Source organism: Rhinopithecus roxellana, chromosome 3, assembly GCF_007565055.1.
Source record: "Rhinopithecus roxellana isolate Shanxi Qingling chromosome 3, ASM756505v1, whole genome shotgun sequence".
NCBI classification, from domain to species: Eukaryota; Metazoa; Chordata; class Mammalia; order Primates; family Cercopithecidae; genus Rhinopithecus; species Rhinopithecus roxellana.
Genome location: NC_044551.1, coordinates 164,754,039 through 164,766,631, shown reverse-complemented (window position 1 = coordinate 164,766,631; position 12,593 = coordinate 164,754,039). Strand labels below are relative to the sequence as shown.

At 39.9% G+C, this 12,593-nt stretch overlaps 1 protein-coding gene across 8 annotated transcripts in view; it reads right to left on the bottom strand.

Moving 5' to 3' along the window:
- Positions 1–2,695: 2,695 nt before the first annotated feature.
- The window catches only part of CNOT6 (CCR4-NOT transcription complex subunit 6), an 88,981-nt gene continuing 79,083 nt past the window's right edge, over positions 2,696–12,593 (bottom strand). For 4 of the 8 annotated variants that reach the window (XM_030927214.1, XM_030927216.1, XM_030927217.1 and 1 more), the window contains 3 exons: positions 12,226–12,456; positions 9,892–10,094; positions 6,541–7,056 (listed from right to left, as the gene is read on the bottom strand). In XM_030927214.1, the coding sequence (XP_030783074.1) occupies positions 6,844–7,056; positions 9,892–10,094; positions 12,226–12,456 (647 nt within the window). In that variant the 3' untranslated portion in view covers positions 6,541–6,843. Of the gene's footprint in view, positions 7,057–9,891; positions 10,095–12,225; positions 12,457–12,593 lie in introns of all 8 variants that reach the window. The other 4 variants (XM_030927215.1, XM_010375030.2, XM_010375029.2 and 1 more) reach the window with 3 other exon arrangements.

The window sequence follows — 12,593 nt, the reverse complement described above, 5'->3', positions numbered from 1 at the left end:
AAAGTTTGTGATTCAAAGAAAATGAGGAAACTGACATCTCCTCGTTCATTTGATTAAAAATGTTAAATGTGCTGAAACTGCAGAAACTGGTTTTCATGTTACTTTGCAATCCAGCCGTCCTCCCAACCCCTAGCTAGACTAGCTGGTTAGACTCATTTATGTAACAATCTATTTAAAATATTATTCAGGGGAAATCTACTTACAAAAACATTTCTCAAATTCTCATAAAATTCTAGTAGAAAACTATCTTCTACAAGTTTCTTCTAATACATAACCACTCATTATGTTAAAATTCTTTATAATACCTGTAAAAGCTTATTTTAAAGTCAATTTGAATACCTAAATAATAGTCTAAAAAGGGAATAAAACTCTCAATATATAACATTGTTATCTAAAACCTAAAAACTTTATTCTAAATATATTTCAGTTCATGTCTTTTTAGGTACTTGTTCCTTTAAAGAACATTAACTGGAATTTATCAAGTAACATGGCACATACTTCATTAATTTTTTTGTTTTTTTTAAGACAGGGTCTTGCTCTGTCACCCAGGTTGGGGTGCAGTGGTGCCATCCGGGCTCACTGCAACCTTAGCCTCCCGGGCTCACGCAATCCTCCTGTCTCAGCTTCCCGAGTGGCTGGAACAATAGGCATGCACCACCATGCCCAGCTAATTTATATATATATATATATATATATATATATATATATTTTTTTTTTTTTTTTTGAGACGGAGTCTTGCTCTGTCACCCAGGCTGGAGTGCTGTGGCCGGATCTCAGCTCACTGCAAGCTCTGCCTCCCGGGTTCACGCCATTCTCCTGTCTCAGCCTCCCGGGTAGCTGGGACTACAGGCGCTGCCACGTCGCCCGGCTAGTTTTTTGTAGTTTTTTAGTAGAGACGGGGTTTCACCGTGTTAGCCAGGATGGTCTCGATCTCCTGACCTCGTGATCCGCCCGTCTCGGCCTCCCAAAGTGCTGGGATTACAGGCTTGAGCCACCGCGCCCGGCCTAATTTTTATATTTTTTATAGAGGTGGGCTTTTACCATATTGCCCAGGCTGGTCTTGAACCTCTGGGCTCAAGTGATCTGCCCACCTCGGCCTCTGAAAGTGCTGGGATTATAGGCATGAGCTACTGCACCCAACCTATTAACTTTTTTATACTTATTTTTTGACAATTATATGGAGGAAGAAAAACTAGAGTGGTAAAATTGCATAGTCATGCACCGTGCATAATGACATTTTCGTCAAAGACTGACCACATATATGAGGATGGTCCATAAGATATAACAGAGCTACCTATTCAGATTTTTTTTTTTTTCTCAGAGTCTCACTTTGTCACTGAGGCTGGAGTACAGTGCCACAATCTCCTCACTGAAACCTCCACCTCCTGGGCTCAAGCAATTCTCCCACCTCAGCCTCTTAAGTAGCTGTGACCACAGGCATGTGCCACCACGCCCAGCTAATTTTTCTGTTTTATAGAGATGGGGTTTCACCATGTTGCCCAGTCTGGTCTTGAACTCCTGGCCTCAAGTGATCCGCCCACCTCGGCCTCCCAAAATGAGATTACAGGCATGATCCACTGTATCCAGCCTCAGACATACCATTGTTTTGACTCTGTCGCCCAGGATGCAGTGCAGTGGTGTGATCTCGGCTCACTGCAAGTTCTGCCTCCCGGGTTCACGACATTCTCCTTTGTCAGTCTTCTGAGTAGCTGGGACTACTCAGGCGCCCGCCACCACGCCTGTTCTTTAATATTTATTTATTTATTTATTTTTTGAGGCGGAGTCTCACTCTGTCGCCCGGGCTGGAGTGCAGTGATCGGATCTCAGCTCACTGCAAGCTCCGCCTCCCGGATTTAGGCCATTCTCCTGCCTCTGCCTCCTGAGTAACTGGGACTACAGGAGCCCGCCACGTTGCCTGGCTAGTTTTTGTATTTTTAGTAGAGACGGGGTTTCACCGTGTTAGCCAAGATGGTCTCGATCTCCTGACCTCGTGATCCACCCGTCTCGGCCTCCCAAAGTGCTGGGATTACAGGCTTGAGCCACCGTGCCCGGCCTTATTTTTTAGTAGAGACGGGGTTTCACGATGTTAGCCAGGATGGTCTTGGCCTCCCAAAGTGCTGGGATTACAGGCATGAGCCGCCGCACCTGGCCTACTCTATCTTTTCCATGTTCATGTCTTTTCCATGTTTCCCGGCCTATTCTGTCTTTACCATTGTCTTACAACTGCTTACAATGTTCACTACAGTACCATGCTCTACAGGTTTCCAGCCTAGGAGCAACAGGCTAAGCCACAAAGCTGAGATATGTAACAGGCTACACCATTTAGGTTTGTGTAAATACAATCTGATGTTCACACAATGGCAAAATCGCCTAAGGATGCATTTCTCAGAATATATCCCCCTAATGTGCATCACTGTATTAAGGATTAAGTAGAACATGCCTACTTTAAAAATTGGAGATCAAAGCAAATATTCATTTTATCTAAACTGTCCAGATTTTGAATTTTTCCCACATGTACATAAAAATTTACGTTTGCTGTAGAAGTAGTTTCTAAAAGCAAAGGAACTCATGTTTTCTCAATTGTAAGCTGACATCTGAAGACTTACGAAGTCACACGTTTTTAAAGTTTACATATACAACAAAATAGAGGCAACAAGTAAAACATTTAATGAATTATTATAACCCCGACACAACGTTTGCTACTGTATTTAAAAGCATTTATTTAAAATATGTCAACCTCCTTCCAAAAGACGGAAGACACATGAGCCCATTTCTTATATCATGAGGTATAAGGTAACAACAACGAAAATCCTAAATGCAAAAGGACCATCAGTTGCCTAAATATAAAATTGAACTTTGGCAAAGATATAAGTGTTATACAGAATAACAGCCAATAAAGAAATACATTAGTTTACACCATTTCCCCATATCATGGCCCTGTCCCCCTGCATTCTTCCCTTTGGAAGGGTGAGTTACAACCCTGTCCCAGATGATTCAGAATTTTAAATACGCGGTCTGCTGATTAACATCTATTTTTCCTCAAACCTCAGTACTACAGCTATACAAATTACACTTCTAAAATATTTGAAACAGATATTGAATTTATTGGTTGGCTATGAGTAGGAAAATACATCGGTAAAGAAAAAAGACCCTGTATATAAATATAATACTAGCTAGTTACAATTTGACCAAGAAGGTTCCACTGAAAAGAACAGTACAAGCCCTTGTCACCACCAGTCCATATGGTATATTCAGTTTCCCACCACCCTCATCAAAGAGCTGCCTGGGCGAATGGGACATTCTTTGAGCTTATAGTGCAGATAATGTGCTGGGTTTTGTTACATGAATGGTAAACAAGAGTTAGTCCAGTGCATTACACAAGATAATGTACTGTGAATAAAGACTAGATACTTTATTTTAGACACTACTTCAACATACCAGTTACTAAAATTTATGTAACCAAAAAGAAGAGCAAAGTGAACATCTTAAAATACTGTTTATGAATGGTGAAGAACATCTGCTAAAGGAGTTCTTGGAATTATCTGCAACATTTGTACTGGATATTCTGATAGCTTTATTAAAAAAAACAATGCTGTAATTGTTTTGCCTAGCTTGGTTTCAGTCCTTATATATGACCCCAAAACCTTAGAAGTCAATATGGAAACTAGTTTCCATAAATTTAAATAGTACAAAGTGAAACTCTAAAACTTGAATGTTATTATTGAGAACCTGAATCTCAAAAGAGCTTTGAAATTTTAATTTAAACATTTAGAAGTGCATTCCATCCAATTTAATAATGTCCCTAAGTTTGAAAGTGCTAATAACCCCAAGTAAGTTTTCCTGGTTGTCACTAAATCATATTAAAAACACACACACACACACACACACACAAAACCCATATTTTTGGAGATGTTCTCTGCCTATCTTTGGGACTATTAAAGTTGCACTCAACAATTCATTTCTACAACTTTAGCTTAAATTATGCCATAAATTAATTTAAATTCTCAAAGTATAAATAATTACCATTAATATGGTGAAGCTGTACTTCAAGAGATTTGCAACAAGGACTTGAGTGCCTTCAAACTTCTGATCTTTAAAACAGAAAACATGCCCTAAATTTTTTGTAAAACATTTCTAAAATGGATTTATCCAGCAAAAACACTGAAATTACATTATGGCAACACATTAAATATATTTGTTACAGAATTTTTGAAAAAAAATCTACACCATGAAAATATACTAGTTTTTATTGCATTTGAGGGAGTATAGATTATTGAAAATTATTTAGGACACAGAAAATACCTAAAACATGAAACCTTTCTTAACAAAAGCATCATTGTCTATTTTGGTGTGACTGTTTATTTCCTACAGACCCCAAATATTTCTTCCTCTTTTGAAGGTTACAGTTGTAAATCTACACTCTTGGTTCAATTTATCACTGTCCAAATAAGGTGGAGAAGCTGTTCAAACTGATCCACAGAATGCAGTATGCCTGGAAGAGGCAAAACAAGTATTTTCAAGACATAACAGGCCATTATATCTTAATATGCTGCCCCAAATTCAAATATATTGTAGACAATAACAAATACAGATGAATACATTTTGTGTAAAGCTCAAACCTTTAGCATCTAACAAGTGCACTCTAGCTCCAGCATCTATGAAAAGATGACATCCTCCATTAACAAACACAAAATGAGTAAGTGCTCCTTCTCTCCCGCTTCCATAATGCTCTCTGGACCTGTGATTACATAATGCAGATCGTAGGAAAAGCTGCTTCCTCAGCCTCATTAGTCTAACCAGCTCCAGCTCACCTTCACTGGAAATTGTCATGATGCATATTACCAACACAGTGTTCAGGAAAAATGAGTAAACATACCTTTTATTCACACTCTACAAAAAAACCAATAACAAAACCCCATACAAAGTTATGCACTGGTTCTACATCAATACGAGCTTTCCAATGTTCTGATTATAAACTGGATGTGTTTGGTGTCAGCACAACTTAAACAAAAAGCAGAAAACAAAACCAAAACATCACAATGAAATCCTAGAAAAAACAAAAAACAAAAAACCCTCAAAGGAAAGAAACAGGTCCAAGACAAAGATTCAACATCAAAACCTTTTGGAGAATTTTTTAAAAGGAAAAAAAAAAAAAAAATCATTTCCCAAATGACTCATTCTCTATATAAAAATTGTTAGTAACAGTCAATATTTTTTTTCCTAATGCTCACATGGTGTCCTTTTGCTCCCCTGCCTGCAGTTGAAACAAAAGCAGTTTGACCAAACTCCCTCTGAATTCATTTGACTTTTGAGAGAAGAATTAATAAATGAGAACAGACCATGTACACATTCACTTTGCAAAGTTAAAGCTGGTTTTCATCTCTATTCTACTAACGGCACTACAGGCAAAATAGAGGGTGTGATGTAACTTTTATCTTGGTTGACACACTAAAATGACTTAGTCATTTAAAAAATGATCTGAAGAATTGTCTTAGGGACCTGTTTTGAAAATACATCTAATTCATACTGCTTCATAAATGGAAAATTACTTCTTCTTAAAAAAGGATTAAAAAAAATAACAAAAAGACTAAGGAATACACGGACAACAAAAAGAATTCACATGATAGTAGTATTCCGGGTGACAAGCAGCACACTGCAACGACACCGAGAAGCAGTGCTTGGATCTGGTGAGCAAAGATCCAGGGACTCACCCTATAACATGTTCCAAAATGTGATATTCAATGCTTCACAATGGGAAAAAGCCACAGCTCATACAAAAGCATTTTCATAAAATTCTCACAAATGTTAAACAGTATTTTAAAAATATAAAAGAGGATGCACAGATTTTCTCTGCATGCACAGGCAGTGCTTGGTGAGAACAAATTTAGGCAGGCACAGTGGAGATTGGACAGGAAGTGTCTCAAAAAAGAGTTAAGAAGCTGTACCTAAGCAGCTGTAGTTTTTTAACTTAAAAAAGTTAGATTTAAAAATATCAGAATGTACATATATCAACCATTACATTCAGTCCATAAATGTCTACAGATCATCACTGTTTGGCTTATCTGTCCTGGTAGATAGTTTTCATAAAAATTCATGAATAAGTTGCCTCTGGTCTGAAAACATCCTCAGGTTTAAGCAGATTTGTATGTAAAGAACCATGTTCTCAATTTAAAAATAAAGTAGTACAAAAGGGCTAACAAAACCCTAAGAGTGCAAACCACAAGCAGAGAAAGTCTGTTGCAGCTTCTTTTACAAGCTGGCCTTTATAACACATGAAACGGGTTCTTTTTCTTTAAAAAAAATTTAGCCTTAGTTTACAATACAATCATTTCCAAATGATTTTTTTTAGTACAAAATTTCATAAATCAGGTCTTCTGTGGATCATATACAATCATAAAGGCTAAATTCAGATTCTGTATTTTACAAACAAATCTGAAAAAGGAGGGAGTAAAGTATGGAAGAATGGTCTCTGGATGTTACTACTGGCCTCAAAAAAGTAGTGCTACAGATTTCTGTGCAAAGAGAATATGCTGTTCAAACATTTTCCTATTTCAAGGCATGAAAATATTATATTGGATAGAAGAAATAGGAAAATTTCTTATAACAAATTAAAGATAGGTGCAAACACACCAATCCCTGTCTAGCAGTATAAAGCATATTGGGCTCAGAATTTGTCTGTTGCTAGCACCTGGCTTTCATACTATATCCTTATCAAATAATCAGATTGAAAATCCAAATCATTCTTAAGCAAACAAAAATCCTCAGTGGCCATACCTCACTCCCCTATGTTCAGATTTTCACAAGTTTACAAGTGAATCAAGGCTGTCCTCTGAAGGTGCTTGACTACCTCCTGCCAGGAAGGTGGATGCCGTTGACTTGGGGCAGGAAAGGCAGTAAGAGCTCCAGTTGTGCAAAAAGTGAGAAGTGGTCAGAGGGAATGAGGGGGTGCGGGCAGCCACTGATGTTATTCTCAACCAGCCAGTGGTGGTCCAGAGGGCCCAGGATGCCTAAGGTATTCAGCTGAGGTTTAGAATAGAAAATGTAGTCGATTATACCCTGAAAAACAACAGAAAAAAAAGATAAGCACCACATAAGACAACACTAAAATCCTGAGTGCTTTCAAGACAAGTCTTTCCTGTCATGTTTGGTGAACAGAACAAAACAAGTGAAACGTACTAGCTTGTAGGATGAGGTCTGTACTACATACACCAAATGGTCCCCTTGCAAAATGTCAAATCTAGCAGAACGAAGCATTCTTCTTATCTGGATCTTTAATAAGACCTAAAAGACCCTTTAGGATGCAGCCTCTGCTTCTCTTTCCTAGACTAATTTGTGCCACTTTCCCTGCTGCCACACTAGCCTTTGGAGTTAGAAAGGGGTGAGGATGGGAGGGGAACCTGTAGGTACCAAGTTCTTTCCTGCCCCAGGACACACACACACACCCCACACTCCACCCAGCATTTTCCTGCCCCAGGACAGACACACACACTCTCTCTCTCTCTCTCTCTCCCCCCTGCCGCCATTCTGCCTGGAACACTTTCTTCTACTTGTTATGAGGTCAATTCCTTCTTAATCTTTCAATGTCAGGTTCAACTGCTTTCCAAAGACCTTCCTGAATCCTGCTCCTACCTACTTAGCTACCCTACCTCCCACCACTGATTCACTTCCCTTGCTAATGGCCATCTCAAGGTGTATTTATCTCTTCATTTGTGTGGTTGAGACTCATCTCTCATCACACCTCAGCTCCACGAGGGCAGGACTGTCTCTACCTGACCCCCTTTTCTCTCAGCAGCACCCCGCCATGGCATCTAATAAACTGTTCCCATCTGATGGTTCTGCTCCTCTCCTCGACATGCTCTTGGCCAAATGTACTGAAGGACAGTCAAGTATCTTCTTCCTGCCTCTGTATCAGCAACAGAAAGAAAACCCTAAGCTTTCCCACCCTTTGGTTACTATCCATGCCTTCTCTTCAATGTCTCCTGAAGAATCTGAAAGGAAGGGGCACTTGAGGATCAACAGGGGTTTACTTTCTATGCTCTAAGGTGCAAGAGCTCCTGAGATACTGTCTAAACTCTTATTTACACTCTGACAATCTCATCTAAATGATTACTTTTCCAGCAGCTTAGAAACAGAAAGCTGGGAGTTGAGAACGCAGAAATGCAACAAGTAGTTTAAAAGGCAGCTGAGTCAGATGCGGTAGCTCCCGTCTATAATCCCAGCACTTTGGGAGGCTAAGGCAGGAGGAATGCTCGAGGCCAGGGGTTCAAGATCAGGCTGGGCAATATAGCAAGACTCTGTCTTTACAAAAAATTACCCAAAAAAAATGATTTGGGTATGGTGGCGCAAACCTGTAGTCCTAGTTAGTGGGGAAGCTGAGGCAGGAGGGTTGCCTGAGTCCAGGAGTTAGAGGCTGGTGTGTTATCATCACATTACTGTACTTCAGCCTAGGCAACAGAGTAAGACATCTCTTTTTAGAAAAAGGACAGCTGAACACAAGAAAGTGACAGCCCTAAACAATCGCTAACGTTAAAAATGATGATAGTCTGACCAGGGGCGCCTATAATCCCAGCACTTCGGGAGGCTAAGATGGGTGGATCACATGAGGCCAGGAGTTTGAGACCAGCCTGGCCAACATGGTGAAACTCCGTCTCTACTAAAAATACAAAAATTAGCCAGGTGTGGTGGCAGGCGCCTGTAATCTCAGCTACTTGGGAGGCTGAGGTATAATAATCACTTGAACCTGGGTGGAGGTTGCACTGAGCTGAGATCGTGCCACTGCACTCCAGCCTGGGCAACAGAGTAAGATTCTCTGGGGGGTAAAAAAAAGATGTGTCTTAGAAACACTTAAAAATGGCTAATATAAACCACATTTTGGCATGCAAAAGAGTTTAGTTTCAATTAAAATGTTAAGAGACGGAACATCTTACCCCAAATGTCACCCAAATTAGTTACTATGATGCTGTATATCTAGCTATTAGTAAGCAGAATATAAGAAACATAATTGTGGCCAGGCGTGTGGCTCACGCCTGTAATCCCAGCACTTTGGGAGGCCAAGACGGGTGGATCACGAGATCAGGAGATCAAGACCATCCTGGCTAACACGGTGAAACCCCGTTTCTACTGAAAATACAAAAAACTAGCCGGGCGAGGTGGCAGGCGCCTGTAGCCCCAGCTACTCGGGAGGCTGAGGCAGGAGAATGGCGTGAACCCGGGAGGCGGAGCTTGCAGTGAGCTGAGATCCCGCCACTGCACTCCAGCCCGGGCGACAGAGTGAGACTCCGTCTCAAAAAAAAAACAAAAACAAAAACAAAAAAACAAAACATAATTGTCCCTAAAAGGTGAAAAAGTCAACTTAGGAATTTTACAGATTATTTCATCTGACTTCTTATCCTGAAAAATATTAGAATAAGTATCTACAAAGGACTTCTAAACAAGGCAATAAAAGAATATTACTGGCTGAGCACAGTGGTTCAAGCCTGTAATCCCAGCATGCTGGGAAGCTGACGTGCAAGAATCATTTCAGGCCAGGAGTTCAAGACCAGCCTGGGCATAGTGAGACCCCCCCCCCCATCTCTACAAAAAATACAAGAATTAGCCAGGCATGGTAGTAGGCGCCTGTAGTCCCAGCTACTAATGATGCCGAGGTGAGAGGATCATTTGAGCCCACATGGTTGAAGCTGCAGTGAGCCATCATTGTGCCACTGTACCCCAGCCTGGGTAACAGAGTGAGACCTTGTCTCAAACAAAAAACAAAGAATATTGCTGTCAATCAATTCAAGATTGCTTCATTCCAGTCTGAACACATATCCACATTTTTAAAGACATAGTGATGCATCAGAAGACTTGCTAGTAAAATAGAGGTTTGAAAAACTTATCAGTCTCAAGACACACCTTGAAATCAAATGTGTAATTTGTGTAAGGCATCAGGCCACTCTCATAGGCACTCTTTAACTTGAAACCATGAGTGATCCTTCCATTGGTGGTTCCATTCTTCCCGTGGCAGCTGAAGTTGGTAAGACTTTCATTATACCTCAACTCCTTAAAGTCTTTGTGATTTGTTTCTACTCCACCCGTGCTCAAATATTCTACAACACCTACAATGAAGACAAATTTTTTTATTGTCAAATACAATATAAACAAAAAGTAATTTTAAAAGATCATGCAATAGTAAAAAGTTTTTAACTATACATAATCCCACGTTCCAAAATGTTTCCTTTTACATTTGCCAGGACTTATCCAAATCTATTTTTACACAGCTGTAATCACAGAATACTGAATAGTTTATACTTTGCTTTATGAACATGTGTCTTCCCAACTATCATTCTTTAATGCACAATGCAACTGGGCTGGTGGATAATATTTATGGTTACTTATTTTGTAAAATGCAGGTAGTTTCCACTTTTTACAAATAATTAAAGATAACACCACAATCAACATCTTACTATGCAGACTTCCTGCTTATGCTCAATTATTTACTTGGTATAAAATCCCAGGATTAGGACTGAATGTGCCATTTTATGATACTGCCAGCTATGGAACAGAATACCACCAGCTAGTTACAGAGCAAGCGTCCACATCCCTAGTCAAGTACTTTCCCAATTGACTAAGCACAGATGGGCTCTGAAAATAAACTTCCATTTGCATTTTATTCACAAATTAGCAAGGCTGGACATTTTCTGACCTGCCTGCTATTATAATATTGTATTTCTCAATGCTGAAATGGGTCTTGGATATTAATGTGTGACTAGATTTTCTCTTTACCCCTCAGATACTTTGTAGCTACACAGAAAGTAGAAAGCATGTAAAGAAATTGTCAGAGACTACTACTCAACTGCTTCAGCAGCAGTAATCCCCAGACAACCTGATGAGATGAAATAATTACAGATTTTAGATAGCTTTGATTTTCCCTGAAATCGAATTTTTTTTTTTTGAAACAGAGTCTTGCTCTCTCTCTCAGGCTGGAGTGCAGTGGCGTGATCTCGGCTCACTGTAAGCTCCGCCTCCCAGGTTCATGCCATTTTCCTGCCTCAGCCTCCCAAGTAGCTGGGACTACAGGCGCCCGCCACCACGCCCAGCTAAATTTTGGTATTTTTAGTAGAGACGGGGTTTCACCGTGTTAGCCAGGATGGTCTTGATCTTCTGATCTCGTGATCCACCTGTCTCGGCCTCCCAAAGTGCTGGGATTACAGGCGTGAGCCACTGCGCCCGGCCTGAAATCGAATTTTAACTCAGTTTCTTTCTTTCTTTTCTTCGGAGATAGTCTCACTGTCACCCAGGCTGGAGTGCAGTGGGACAATCTTGGCTCACTGCAACTTCTGCCTCTGGGGTTCCAGTCATTCTTGTGCCTCAACCTTCGGGTAGCTGGGATTACAGCCTGTACCACCACGCCTGGCTAATTTTTGTATTTTCAGTAGAGACGGGGTTTCACCATGTTGGCCAGGCTGGTCTCGAACTGCTGGCCTCAAGTGATCCGCCCGCCTCGGCTCCCCAACGTGCTGGGGTTTTCTTTCTTCCTAATGGCTCTATCTATTGTGATGTCAATAATGTGCTTCCCAATGCACATGTGTGTGTGTTCATGCATACATTCAAGTCCAAGGAGAAGTATTCCTGTGTGTATAAATGAGTAGAAACACGAAAAGGAAGAAATAGTTTGTTATTACAAGGGCTATTGTTTATTGCATACTATCTATGGAAAGAGCATTCCAGATCAGGCTTTCTGTATTCTACATTTTAATAATCAAGATCTTTGTTAAAATCGCTTGACTGATATGTGTGTAAATAAAGGAGCTCAATTTCTACTTGAGGTGTATTTTTCTAATCAAGTTACAAATACGTGCAAAATTGAGATTCCATAATTTTAACTCAAATTTAAACTATGATTATATTACCAGATGCTGGAATCCTAAAGGGGTTGTCTCAATAACCATAATTATCTCTGACTTGGGGGTAATAAAACGGAACTACATACGTTCTTTAAAGAGTTATTTCACGTTATTGGTTATGTGTTTATTCAAGATGATTAACATCCTTCTCCTCAAGTTTCCATAATATCATTTCATCTTCAAAATGGCCCCTCCACCCCAACGTGACGTTTAAAACCTGCTCACAGCTGCCATTACAAACTGAATTTTTATTTGCACTTAATTTGGAATGATCAGAAACAAAACATTACTAAATCATTTTACGTCAAAAAATATTCTACATAAAATCACATTATTTTCTTACCAGAGTCTGGCAAGGAATTAAGATCTGCACATAACACAAGTGGAATAGTTCCAAATTCTCCCAAAACACTGGATTTGAGGTTGCGAGAGGCTTTATCAATAATGTTCTTCACTTCTGAGAGGAACATCATAGTCTGCACCAACTTCACATCGGAGTACTCAGGGTCCCAATGCATGTGCGCATTGGCCACGAGAATGAGCTGTTTTTCTGTTTCAAGATGTGGCTTTCCAGCTACATTAGATAAAAACGAAACAAAGAAAGAGACAAAACCCGCCCATCAGCCCATATATTCTTACGGCGTGTGAAAGCAAATAATCTCTGAGTCCCAGAATAGAAAAGACACCTAAAATTTCCACCGGATGCCTGAA